Source organism: Syngnathus scovelli, chromosome 9, assembly GCF_024217435.2.
Source record: "Syngnathus scovelli strain Florida chromosome 9, RoL_Ssco_1.2, whole genome shotgun sequence".
Lineage (NCBI taxonomy): Eukaryota > Metazoa > Chordata > Actinopteri > Syngnathiformes > Syngnathidae > Syngnathus > Syngnathus scovelli.
The window spans coordinates 5,395,849-5,408,796 of record NC_090855.1 but is presented as its reverse complement, the minus strand read 5'-3'; the positions used below and the strand labels follow the sequence as shown (position 1 = coordinate 5,408,796).

Sequence of the window (12,948 nt, the reverse complement as noted above, 5' to 3'; positions counted from 1 at the left end):
CGAGGGCGGGTGTGGCACTTTTCACTTAAACCAGGGGTGTCGACCTCCAGTCCTCGAGGGGCCGCGTTCCAATATGTTTTTCAAGTGACCCTCGTTAAGCGCACCTGTGTGAAAAGTTTTAGCCACTTTCACGTTCAAAAAGAGCTAAAAGTTTTCACGCACCTGCACTTAACGAGGGAATCACATGGACAGTCCATCAGGTACACCGCCATTTTCAAGTGTACCTAATAACAGGCCACTTTATTAGGGAAATATGGTCAAAGGTCACAGTTGTCAAGCTCTAGTCCTCGGGGCCGCGTTCCAACATGTTTTCCAAGTGACCCTCGTTAAGCACACCTGCGTGAAAAGTTTTAGCCACTTTCTCGTTCAAAAGGAGCTAAAACTTTTCACGCACCTGCACTTAACGAGGGAATCACACAGACACTCCATTAGGTACACCGCCATTTTCAAGTGTACCTAATAACAGGCCACTTTATTAGGGAAATATCATGGTCAAAGGTCACAGTTGTCAAGCTCTAGTCCTCGGGGCCGCGTTCCAACATGTTTTCCAAGTGACCCTCGTTAAGCGCACCTGCGTGAAAACTTTTAGCCACTTTCACGTTCAAAAGGAGCTAAAACTTTTCACGCACCTGCACTTAACGAGGGAATCACACAGACACTCCATTAGGTACACCGCCATTTTCAAGTGTACCTAATAACAGGCCACTTTATTAGGGAAATATCATGGTCAAAGGTCACAGTTGTCAAGCTCTAGTCCTCGGGGCCGCGTTCCAACATGTTTTCCAAGTGACCCTCGTTAAGCGCACCTGCGTGAAAACTTTTAGCCACTTTCACGTTCAAAAGGAGCTAAAACTTTTCACGCACCTGCACTTAACGAGGGAATCACACAGACACTCAATTAGGTACACCGCCATTTTCAAGTGTACCTAATAACAGGCCACTTTATTAGGGAAATATCATGGTCAAAGGTCACAGGTGTCAAGCTCTAGTCCTCGGGGCCGCATTCCAACATGTTTTCCAAGTGACCTCGTTAACAAAATGTGTAGCGAACGATTCGGTGAACGATTCTTTTGAACAAATATTTTGAGTCAACCGATTCTAAAGCTCCAGTTCACTAACTGAATGCACATCACTAGTACAAAACAGTGCAGACGACCATGGGTTACCATGTCGAAGTAGCAGACTGGGTAATGACATGGGCTCTTGCTTGGGAAGAGCTTGGTTCGATCCCTTGTGTGAGAATATACATACATTTTCTTTTATTGTGCAATTAACCCTTTATTTGTTTTTTTTGTTTTTTACCTCGTGTAGTGTACCTATTGAAGTGTCCATGAGGTGTACCTACACATATTGTCATATAAAGCAGTTAACCAAATGATTTTTATGTTTTAATTGGCGAATATAAAAACAAGAAATAAAACACCAGACAAGTTATAACACATTTTTATTAAAAGAAAAATAAAAGTAAATTTCTGTTTATTATAAATAATAAAAGTAATTTAAAACCAGCAATCCAATGTGAATTTGCAGAAGATATATTGGATAACAATATTTAGGCGTATATATGCATACACGTTATTTTAAGTGTTATAAAATCAAGATTACCCAAAGAGAAGCATAATCTCCCCGTTGTTGCATAACGGCGCATCCCTTCATGCAAGGAAGTTAGCCGTTAGCTTGGAGAAAACGCGCATAAAAGAAGTGCTGTTTCAGTGAGTGGTTCTTTCTTTCCTTGGCAAATCGTCATTCTGGCTTACGTCGTTCACGCCAGGAGACGCAACACGTTCGGTGACTGATCCGTTGATGCACGGGAAGTAAGGCAGTTCACCCATTGAGGATTCGTTCCCTCACTTATCCGTTCTCGCGATGAATTGGAAATGCGAATCACTCACTCACTGACTCGTTCACTCACAGATCCATTCGGTTGGGGAACGGGAAATGCAAATCACGACTCGTTCGTGAACAGGAAGTTACGTCATTTACTTCTTTGTTTTGTTTTACGGCGAGGTGGCACCAGTTTCAATGCGCATTACCGACACCTACTGGTTGAAGTCATATGAACTGAAAAAATAACGAATCACTAAAGTGATTCGTTCACTCTCGTTCACTGAAAAGTAATTCGTTTTTTTGAACGAATCGTTCACTCACGAGCCAACACTACCCGATAGTACAACTTCCGTCCCGCGACAAGAAGGCGCGTAACTTGGAGGACAAACTATTTTGTTACCATCCGTAACAGACATTTTTCGTGTACATTGTGTCAAATTGTGTCCTGTATTTATTCAATCAGCGTTCTGTTCAAAATGAGAACTTTGGAGGAGATTCAAGCGACGCTTGAGATCGCCAAGCTAAAAGAAGAAGATCTGCAGAAAACCATTCACTGTTTGTCTCTGGGAGAGAACGTCTCGTCTGCAGACTACTGTCTCATGGAGCTGGACGACACACTGTGCAAACACATAGAAGCGGGTGACAGGTCGGAACAATTTCTGAACTTTATAGTTCCATGTGAGGGTTTTGTAGGTGTCTGTAGACTTGACCTGATGATGCTTTCGCAGCCTGGTGATCAGAGGGGACAAAGATGAGCACGCCGTGCTGTGTACCGGTGACAGGACCTACGATTTGAAGATCGCAGACACGTCCAACCTGTTGCTCTTTCTGCCAGGATGCAAAACACCCGATCAGCTCACCAGCAGCCAGGAGAGCACACATCTCGTTCACGCTCAGGTTGGATAAGTTTGGAAAATCCATTGCCCCTCAAATCATTTGTATCATTGTATTTTAGATGAATATTACTGGTTGATTAACTCAAACTATATTTGCAATGAGGATGTTTCTTGACACCATCACATTAAAAATTTATCTTCAGGGCCATTTAAAAAATGCTGCAAAATGCACAATCGTGTGCTGTTATTTGTGATTTAAAGATGGTTTTGATAATTACGTTGTAATAATGGAAGTAATAAATAAATTCAATTGGATAAGGCCCATGCAGGTACTAAAGGCATAGCCCAACACTGATCTGAGTTGCAATTAATAGGTATAAAGTTACAATTTGCTGAATTTAAGCTTAGCTGGGAATTTAAATCTTGCATGGCATTATTATTTAATGCAGTTGAATACTCAATAATCAAAGTAAATGTAACAAGATCATGCAAATCAGCATCAGTGTTCAACTCTTCGCAGATCTGGGGCTTTTGCAACAGCTACTGGGAAGTGAGAAGACAGCGTCCTAAACTAAAGAAGCTGCTGAAAGTTTTAAGGGAGAACCCATATGAAGGGCCTGGCCTACCTGGGCAGCAGGAGAACACTGAAAACACGGTAACGTGCTTTTTCTCCTTGAACAAATTCACACTGATGACATCACAGCCTTACCCACGAAGACAAATGTGTATCTTTGTTTGTAGTACACCAAGGATGATCTACTGGAGACAATTCAAGCTAGTGAAGAAGAGCTTATGAACCACTTGAAGGCCATCCACGCCTGTCAGATAAATGGTACAATAATAACACACTGTTAAATAGTGTTCAGCAATACTGAGCAATTTTAAAGACATTTACAGTTTAGCGTGAATTTCTTCAGGCTGCTGGCGTGTGCTCGACTCTGACTACGAGATGAAGTTGCTTGGTCATGTGACTCAGCTGGTGGACTCTGAGTCATGGTCTTGCAACAAGGTTCCACTTCAAACCAGTCTGGAGGAGTTAAGCCCACTCGAGCCCAGGTTTTTGTCAGAAACCCAACTTTATCTACAGAGCACTTTAAAAGCAACTATATATAAACTGCTGTACATTAAGTAAAAAGAAAACTTATTATTTAATGTCATTCACAGAGAGATGATTGAGCACTGTTTAAACTGCTATGGGACACGCTACGTTGAAAATGGTAAGTAAACACTGTCACACAATCTGTAGGAATTGGAAAATGAATTTTACATATGCACTTACCTCCAAACAGACGATGTATTTTACGCGCTGGATGAGGCTAAAGTTTGTCGGGGTACTGCGCTCATGTTGCTGAGGAATGCCATCAAGTTCAACCTGAGGGAGTTTCAGGAGGTGTGGCAGCAGAGCGTACCAGATGGCATGAGCACGAGTCTGAGCCAGCTCAAGGTTGGCATCTACATCATCAGCTTTTCATTCTGAATTTGAAATCTTTAGTGGAGCATAATAACAATGTTTTACTTTTCTAGAGTGTTGCACTGGTGGACCGCAGCTCCCGCCCCGAGACCATCTGCCTTCTGCAGGTAGAAGATCTTCCGGAGGACACACTGGAGCGCTTTAATCATCTCTTCACCCTGCGAGAGAAATGGACGGAAGAGGATATTGTTCCGTATATAGCGTGAGCATTCTTTTTTTTATCGCATTTGATGTCCTGTCACATGAGCTTTCAGAATTTGTCAGAATACTAAATATCTCTCTAACAAAAAACAAAGTATGAGTCTGCAATTAAAGAAAAATAAGTAAAAATGAATAAATAAATTTGTGTATTTCTTTTTGCAGGGACCTGTGTGGAGAGAAACAGACCACAGGAGCACTATTGACCAAATATGCTCGATCTTCAATGCAAAATGGCGTCAAGGTGTTCAACTCCAGAAGGCCTATTGCAACTTGAACAGCATTCTCCTACCTTCCATTACATACATTTAGACATTTAAAATGTTTGATACTTACTTTTGGAGTTTATTCAGTAAACTGTTGTGGATATTTGGGTTCAGTTTTAATTGTTTGTACAAATTAATTCTTATATTTTTGTTATTAAGACTTGAGTAACTGCCTCATCTATTTGCCTCAAAATGTAAGAAAGGGCTGTCCACAAGGTGGCGACATGTAAAGAGAAATCACCCAAGTGTTGTTGACTACCAGCAGGACCACATGACTAGTCCATGGTCCTGTTCTAAAAATGGCTCACAATCAATGAAGGGATAGTTATTTCCATGTAATGTTGTAGAAGTGACCCTTTAAAAATGTTAACACTTGCAGACATGTATAATATAATAAAGAGATGCATATCACCATCAACGGTAGCATAAGTAAAGCTATATTGAGCAACTGTTATTCCAGATGTGTTTATCAAACTATTAGTCCTTTCCATTATCAGTATTCAATAACCAAGAAGCAGCTTTCACAAAGGTCAATGACCCCTGGTGTCCAATACTTGTATAGAGAATAGCACATATCACCTTAACATGTAAGATCTCTTAATAGTAATCGTAACATAAACAAATGGCAACAATTAAAAACAAACAAAAGAGCTAACGTTAAAAAAAGAGACTTGTAAAAAAAGTAAAATAATTGTACCAGATGTAGTAAGTCAAATCCATGATGGTGACGTCTGTTGTTTTTGTGTGGATGTGGCTTCCTGCAGCTCGTCAGCGCAGATGTGTGACTCATTGTGCTGAAACATCCAATCCGTTTCTCAACTCACATAATCGTGTGTGTGTGTGTGTGTGTGTGTGTGTGTGTGTGTGTGTGTGTGTGTGTGTGAATCAGCCCATGAATTCAGAAGGTACTGACAAAAGGTGACTTAAGGCCTGTTACAAGTTACAACAACTTCCAGTGCACACTCATAGTTTCCAAAGAACTTTTGTCTATGCTGGCTGACATCACTGATGGGAATAATGAATTTGAAATACATTGGCCAATTGTATTTCTTGCTGCCTTCTGTGGCAACCAAAAATGTAATTAATTGCAAATTCTTGGCAACATTTTTTGTTCTGCTGTTCTATTCTTTATCTTGGATTTTAACCATGTCATCGCAGCTAATTTCACTTATTAGTGCTTTTATCACACATCATCATGAAAACACTTAAAACATGGTAATGAATGGTTATTCAAAGCAATGGCCTTTTATCCATGATAATAAAACAATAAAAGTATTCTTTGTAAAATCTTAGAGAACACAAAACTGGTGATGAAATAAAACTTTGTACACATACAGAAATGTTAACAAGTATAAAAACCCTGGAAAAATAAAAATGTTTGGTTAAAACAATTTTCCCTAATCCTTGTCACGTTTTGGTCTCACTTTAAGTGAAAAATTATTTTTCGCTAAAGCTTTACAGAATACTCTGCTGCGATATCACCAGTGTAAACACTTCTGACGCAGCTTCTGAGAATCCTTGTCTCATCCTCTTAACAACTACCGAGGCAGCATGTCCTCGAGGTCTGCGACCACGTACGCCACCACGGCCCACAAAGCCGAGCAGAGGTTCATGTCTCCTGGGTTCTGAACTGTCATGGTATCAGCTTCCGTGTGGTGGAACCAAAAATATCGACTGTCGGCTACATGAAGGCTGGCACCTGGATGAAGGCCAACAATAGGAGTTAGTAGTGGCTGAAATAGAAAAATGAAAAAATTGAATGTCATATTTCTGTATCTCTGTATTATACAGAAACTACCGTGTCATCAAAAAATATTTGCCTCTTCTACAAATCTTACATTTTTAGACTTTTCCATCTTTAAAATTGAAGATATTAAAATATGTAAATATCACACAAACTACACCACGAAACATAAAATCCCATTTGTTGACTTAATTTGTTAGAGAAAAAAAAGTTAAAATCCACATGGTGCTTTTTAAGGTCATGTCAGCATTTCAATCAGATTCAAGTTTGGACTTTGACACGGTCCAATATCTTCATCTTGTTTGACTTGCTAGTATGTTTTGGATCGTTGTCCAATTGCAGAACGCAAGTGTATTTCAACTTGAGGTCACAAACTCATAGCCAGACATTTGAACTGATGCAAGGAAGGCCTGCGGTTCTTTAGGTGTGTCCTGGGTTCTTTTGTTACCTCCTGGATGGGTCGTTGCTGTGTTCTTAGGATCATTTCTGTAGTTCTTTTGATCCACTTAAATTTGTCAGACAGGGTTTATTTAAGAAATTTCAGATCTGGAGGTAATCATTCTTGAGTGTGATCAGTGAAGATTAACTCCACTTTACCAAAACTGTGTGCACTGTGCCACAGTTCATGATTTAACGAGAGACAAGTACTTTTTTTTCCAACACTGAGCCGTCTTAGATTTTTTTTCCCCTTGATAGATAAAATCACCATTTAAAAACTACATTTTATGTTTACTCACAGTAGTTTTTGCTTATATTTATTATCTCAAACACTTAAGTGGGGAAACTGTACAGACAAAAAAGGAATTGGAGAAGAGGCAAATTACAAGTACAGAATCAAATTGCCACGTGATATAAAAGTTTCATTCTACATGATGAAATGAGGGGAAAAGTAATGGCTCTGTACAAATAGTGTTGAAACGTTTGTACTCTTGTGTCCATATTTCTGCAGAGGGACCCTCAACCTTTCCCCAAGATACACTGACTGGCATTAGAGAGAACTGATGACTGAACTGTTGAACGACATTATGTTGAAAATTCTTGATAAAAATCCTCTTTTATAATTCGTCCATCCGTCCATCATTCTACTGTCTATTTTGTTTCGGTTTGCAGGGAAGCGTTTTGTGAGTACTGTAGTATGGGTTTTACTTTTTGATCTGAACTACTAAAGTCAATTTAGTTTTCCCAAAATATTCTAATTTATTTATATGCACTCTGCACCTCTGTTTATGGATCATCTAAAATTTGTGACCAAAAAAAAAAAAAAATCATTCCCACCTCAGAATATCAATGTACTGCATAGTTTTTCTTTCAGATCAATTTTAAACCAGACGTCATTTGGCAAGAGGTTGAGGAAGTGAAACTCTGTGTGCAGCATTTTTTTAAAAGTAATAGGATATTCTGTCACACCACAGAAACTAGTATAACTACTTCTCATTTCCCGATCTGGTGAGTAACATCCTACTGATTAATCTGACCTGGTACTCCAGCCTGCATCCAAGGCGAGATGTCCGTACCCTCTCCATGTGTCTCCAGTTTGGTTGTATTGAGAGGAGCTAACAGTTTGACCACCTCCTCCATCACCTGTTGGTACACACATAAACATGGCCTCCTAATCTCGTCCCACCACAAAATCCAACCGGCAGAGAGAAATCGAGATTTATGTTTTCATCATCTCTTATTTTCTACAATGAACACAATTGCAGTATACCTAAAAAAAAATTTGGATTGTGATTTAAAGATCTTACCTTTTGTGCTTCAGCACTGCCTGTAAATTGCAGGGCCACCGGGCTGAATGTCCCCATGTCAGACTCCATGACCAGATCAAAGTTGGACAGATTCACCTGGATGGAAGAGGACATGTAGCATATGGTTGAGTCTTAAATTAGCTCAGTAAAAGTTGGGAAACACTCCTCTAATTACTAATCAAGGCAGTGTGAATATTGAATTTGTTACATGAATGAAGCCAGTGCAATGGCTAGAATGAGATGACATCACTATGTGGACAGAAGCAATGTGGACCACGTCTACAGATGCTTTACTGATTTCTATTGCTCTGCGTTTTTTCATTCTGTTGTGTCATCATTTATTTATTTTTTTTTTATTCAGACCTTATGAAGATTGTAATACTGCTGCGCTCCAACTCCTCCCTGCTCTTCACCCGTCCACAGCACTGTACGCATTGTCCTCCTCGGACGTAAACCTGAAAATAGGTGTGGGAACACATTAACAATAACATGAATGTGTACCACTTCACAGTAAAAGTATCCTTGTAAGAATTATAAGTATTTATTTACTGGGCTTTGTGTAATTGTTTGGCTTGCCCCACCTAGCTGTTTTATGAGTGACAGGACTTCCCAGGAAATCATGGCTCCGCCCCCATCATCCATAGCACCCTGGCCAACATCCCAACTGTCAAGATGACCACTCAGTAGGACAACCTGAAGCACAGATGTGAAAAAAAAAATACTAAATGTGTCCTGTTGGAAAGAAAACAGACAAACACAGTTTCCAGTAATGTTATGTTACGTGGAATTCCTGTCAGCGGGAAGTGCAGGACAAACACAAGCGTGGACTATGATCCTGAAACATTGCACCACAGTGAAAAATCAACAGAAATAAGAACAAAGACCTTGCTTCATAATCCAAAACCAAACAAACAAAATATTGAATATCAGAGGTCAAATAAAAATATTGTCTTGTCCCTCTAAAAAATAATAGAAATTCATATCATTCCTTCCAGGGTTAATCTATCATCCTAAAACTGTTATCATCCACACAGAATCGTTTCTATGCCATTCCTTTATTTGCAACCAGACTTTAATGAGTCACACCTCTTTAGTGGTAGCACACGAATTTCTAGATAACGAACGATGGGTGTGTCTAGATGCCAGAATGTGGATAGATAAACTTAGCGCAAGCCAAGCATGTAATTTTTAATCATTTAAAAAAAGGCAGACACAAGTTAACATGACGTTTTAAATCGTAAACAAGCTGCGTATGTAATGTAAAAGATTGACAGACGGTTGTAGGAATTACATATAGAGCAAAGTATAAAAGGTAAAAACAAAACGTTTGGAGGATTCATACTTGTTAGATAATTGACTAAATCCCATGCTGAGTCACTAAACCTCAAACCACATACATGTTCTTTGCTGAAACTGCAAAAGGGAAAATCCACAGGCTAGAGATGATTCAAGTACTGTCATGTGTTTCGTTTCCCTTTTCTGTATTTTCCTTGCACAAAACATTTTGGTCTCTATCATGTATGACGTGCACTGTTTATTTTTTACTGTAAATGATTAAAAGCTGATACACAATAAATGCACAATCACAAAATAGTCACCAGACTAAGAATGCATGTGAAATGAAAACAAGTTTGTAAAAATAGTTTCAAAAGGTCTACTTTTGCAAAAATAACAGTACTTGGGTAGAAGCAAGTTATCTGTTCATCAAATTCGACCCGTTTTTCTCGGTACGCAGGTACGTGTAATCTCAAAGCATTTGGACATACGTGTTGGCTCAGGTCGTGGTATGTGATATATGATAAAATTATGATAAAACAAGACCACATTTTATACCTGAGCAAGATCACTTTACCTAAGACTGTATTTTTTTTTCTTAAGAATTAAATTGCTGGCATATTCATTCACATGGAAAATGAAATCTATTTTTAATAGTCAGCAGATTGGTTAGGTGGATAAAAAAAAAAAAGAGATGCGACATCATCACCAGACTTCCTGGTGATGATGTCGCATCTCTTTTTTTTTTTTTTTAAAGATGATAATTTTTTTAAAATTATGATAAACACAGCAATGATAGCTTTGTGTATCATTTCATGCAGTCAGAACTGGAATGTTGTGCTAAATAAAACAAAGTGATGAAGAAACTTAAAAGCTTTACACTATCCCACATTCCATCACTTCAGCAAATCCAGTTCAAATCTTCTCTCTGTAGTTTTTGCGTAATTCTACTAAAAGAAAGGCATGAAAGACAAACACCTCGTTGAGGCAGGTAATAAGGAACACGTGTGCTGGTTCTTTCTCACAGTGCTGTGATTCTAAAGACATCAACAAACCACAATTCCAGTGAAATTGGAACACTGTGTTAAATGTAAATTAAAACAGAATGAAATAATTATTTTCAATCAATATTCAAATGTGAGGTTCATGTCAGCAAATTCTGAAGAGACGAGTTGTGCTAACCGACCATAGTTTGTGTGTATAGTGGATTGAGTTGATTATAGGTCAAAAAGGATTTGCAAATCATTGTATTCTGATTTTATTTATGTTTTACACAACATTCCAACTTTATTGGAATTGGGGTTTGTATTTCATGCACGTACCTAATTTCATCTAACTTCGGTTCTTATTAGCTGCGGGGATAAACAATAAAGGACATATGAGCTGATAATTTCTCACACGTGACCACTAAGTGGAGAAAATGAATTATTCATTTGACATATTAATTTAAATTGATTTAACATTTAGAAAACAAGAATACATTTGCATACATTTAAATAAACATGGAAGACAGAAAGATGCAAAGTACCTGCTCGGGGTGCTGCCAGCCTTTTATCTCAGCCACCGTGTTATAGGAGTCGGCATCTGGGAGCGTCTTGGCGGCCATGGTGAGTCGGACGGTGATCCGCTGTCCCCTCTGCGCTATACGCGACATGAGCTCAGCATCCTCCATGGTGATGCATGCTGTAGGGATGCGCTTCACACCATCCTGGTAGTCTTGCCAACCTGTGTGAGGGCTAAAGAGGTAGCGGCAAAGATGGATTCAGATTTTTGTTTGATAGGAGTGAAATAGTCTACAGGTAGATGAGCACCTATTAATCGAGAAAGGAGTGATGGATCGAATTAGTGTGGCCACGGCTCCAAATTTCGACGCCTCCGAGGCGCCGTATTCGCGGTATGCCACTGTCGTGCCGTAGCTGACAAATGGCTGGTTGAAGACCACAATCCTCCCTACGGCCTCGCTGGCTCTGCGCTTCAGTTCCTCAAAAGATTCAACAACCAACACCTCGGCCTCAATGCCTTCAGACAAGCAGCAAAAAGAAGGAAAAATAATGCTAAGTGTTTTATATAAAACTGGTTAAAAACAGTAAGGCTGCTGGTTTATTAAATTGCTACTTCTGCAATGATTTAGAGCAGAGACCACTTTTAGAGGAAATACAGAAATCAAAATCACTTTCAAAATGAAGCGTGGCTGACCTTCAGGTGGCGTTCCCACACTGCTCCCCAAACCTAAGAGAGCCAGATTCTTGACCCTTGGCAAGGTCATCACTGCACTCTCCTTTCCTCTAACCCAGTGTGGGATTTTTACTGGTTCTGGTGATACCCAAAGACAGACACAAAAAATTATTCCTTACCAGAGAACAAGATATGAGATGATGATAGAGGAAAGAAATATTTCTCCTCTGTCCAACATAAGTTGCATCTCTCACAAACCAAAAAACTGTATGATGTGATTTTCTTACTTTCGCATTAACACAGGATGACTTACCCAGATGAACGTCCAAACCATCCTGCATCATAGCTTTGTACATGTATTTTATAGCCATCTCCAGGTTGAGCGAGCCACTGACACGGTTCCCGATGGTGTCGGTAAAGTCGGCGAGGCGTCCGTAAGAGCGATTCTTCGCAGCTCCGAACACAGCCAGGTCGATGATCTGTTTAGCCACATCTGCGTAGCCTGCAACCTCCGCTGCCACGTCTAAAACACATAACAATTGTAGCTTTAAACCATCAGTTGTGATTTCTTTAAGACATCTGGGGACTGTTTTAAATTATGGGGGAAACGGGATGATTTGCCATCTTTAAAATAAATTCCCACCAGCAGACCTCAAGAAAAATATAACATGTAAAAGAGAATGTGTGGTACCTTTCTGAGCAGTTCTGTTGAATTCATATCTAACCATTGTTGGGCTTTGGGGTCGCCCAACCAGGGATTTCAGCATGAAAATAAGGATGAAGAAGCAGGGAGACAGTTTACCAACCCTTGCCATCTGAGGAAAGACAGTTTGCCACAGTTAACACTATATTAGCAATCAAAATAAAATAAATGCACTGATCAGTTCAAAATAAATGGAGGGGGGGGGGTAAACTAACTCGTTCTTACTTCCCTTGATAGTAAGATATTAAGAGGAAGTTGACAAGGTTACTGTTTCACTTTCACTGAGAAGATAAAACGAAAGCTATAACGATTAAATTAAACTTGATGTTAATCAAAACAAATAATCTAAAGATGAATTGATAACGCTTTTGTACAGGTCTGCGAGATTAAACAAATGAATGGAGGAGCTCAGGTAAAGGGTAACAAACCGGTGTTGTGAAAGATTACAGATTGAAAATTGCGATTATGTTTGATTTGAAAACGAAGTGAAAGAACACAAACCCTGCAGTTTTTGACAGGAGTCCTGTCGCTTAGGTTTTAGGACTGTCTCCGTCTTCAGAGTAACCAAAAAGATCAATGCAGATGTAAACAACCTGAGGAAGTATTCTCATGATTCGGACGGCCTCACCATTGCTGACTTCCTCTCTGGATACTTTCAGAATAAAAGCTTGTTTTATCAACCTTTCGCAGTAAAAGCTAAAGCAAACG

The 12,948-nt window shown here is 39.4% G+C and overlaps 2 protein-coding genes and 1 long non-coding RNA gene across 5 annotated transcripts; 1 reads left to right on the top strand and 2 right to left on the bottom strand.

Annotated features, from left to right (window-relative positions):
* Nucleotides 1–2,303: 2,303 nt before the first annotated feature.
* dscc1 (DNA replication and sister chromatid cohesion 1) lies at nt 2,304–5,862 on the top strand. The gene is made up of 9 exons (XM_049730034.2): nt 2,304–2,473; nt 2,556–2,724; nt 3,184–3,318; nt 3,405–3,495; nt 3,581–3,719; nt 3,828–3,880; nt 3,953–4,107; nt 4,188–4,336; nt 4,498–5,862. Exons 1-9 carry the CDS (start codon nt 2,304–2,306, stop codon nt 4,607–4,609), a joined length of 1,173 nt encoding a protein of 390 aa, XP_049585991.1. The 3' UTR covers nt 4,610–5,862.
* Nucleotides 2,509–4,079, bottom strand: LOC125975011 (uncharacterized). Its single transcript, XR_007483816.2, has 3 exons — nt 3,943–4,079; nt 3,373–3,481; nt 2,509–2,655 (listed from the first exon to the last, which is right to left on the bottom strand). It is a non-coding gene; the product is annotated as an uncharacterized lncRNA (long non-coding RNA).
* LOC125975009 (carboxypeptidase Q) lies at nt 5,015–12,869 on the bottom strand. 3 transcript variants are annotated; one of them, XM_049730033.2, is made up of 11 exons: nt 12,834–12,869; nt 12,229–12,352; nt 11,851–12,060; nt 11,559–11,675; nt 11,174–11,381; nt 10,891–11,098; nt 8,669–8,780; nt 8,451–8,542; nt 8,088–8,183; nt 7,818–7,923; nt 5,015–6,331 (listed from the first exon to the last, which is right to left on the bottom strand). In XM_049730033.2, the coding sequence occupies exons 1-11, from the start codon at nt 12,849–12,851 to the stop codon at nt 6,240–6,242; spliced, it is 1,383 nt and encodes a 460-aa protein (XP_049585990.1). In that variant the 5' UTR covers nt 12,852–12,869; the 3' UTR covers nt 5,015–6,239. The 3 variants fall into 3 exon arrangements, with proteins under 3 accessions (XP_049585990.1, XP_049585988.1, XP_049585989.1); XM_049730031.2 differs by having other exon boundaries at nt 5,015–6,297; XM_049730032.2 differs by lacking the exon at nt 12,834–12,869 and adding an exon at nt 12,456–12,601 and having other exon boundaries at nt 5,015–6,297.
* Between the last annotated feature and the right edge of the window lie 79 nt (nt 12,870–12,948).

What these genes read in the sequence shown, in the direction of transcription:
- dscc1 (XM_049730034.2), top strand. Translation starts at nt 2,304, where the DNA reads ATGAGAACTTTGGAGGAGATTCAAGCGACGCTTGAGATCGCCAAGCTA. An exon ending in CGAGTCTGAGCCAGCTCAAG is followed by an intron (nt 4,108 to 4,187) that starts GTTGGCATCTAC and finishes TTACTTTTCTAG; the next exon opens with AGTGTTGCACTGGTGGACCG. An exon ending in GATATTGTTCCGTATATAGC is followed by an intron (nt 4,337 to 4,497) that starts GTGAGCATTCTT and finishes TTCTTTTTGCAG; the next exon opens with GGACCTGTGTGGAGAGAAAC.
- LOC125975009 (XM_049730031.2), bottom strand. An exon ending in CAACAGAACTGCTCAGAAAG is followed by an intron (nt 12,061 to 12,228) that starts GTACCACACATT and finishes TATGTGTTTTAG; the next exon opens with ACGTGGCAGCGGAGGTTGCA. An exon ending in GCTGGCAGCACCCCGAGCAG is followed by an intron (nt 8,781 to 10,890) that starts GTACTTTGCATC and finishes TCTGTGCTTCAG; the next exon opens with GTTGTCCTACTGAGTGGTCA.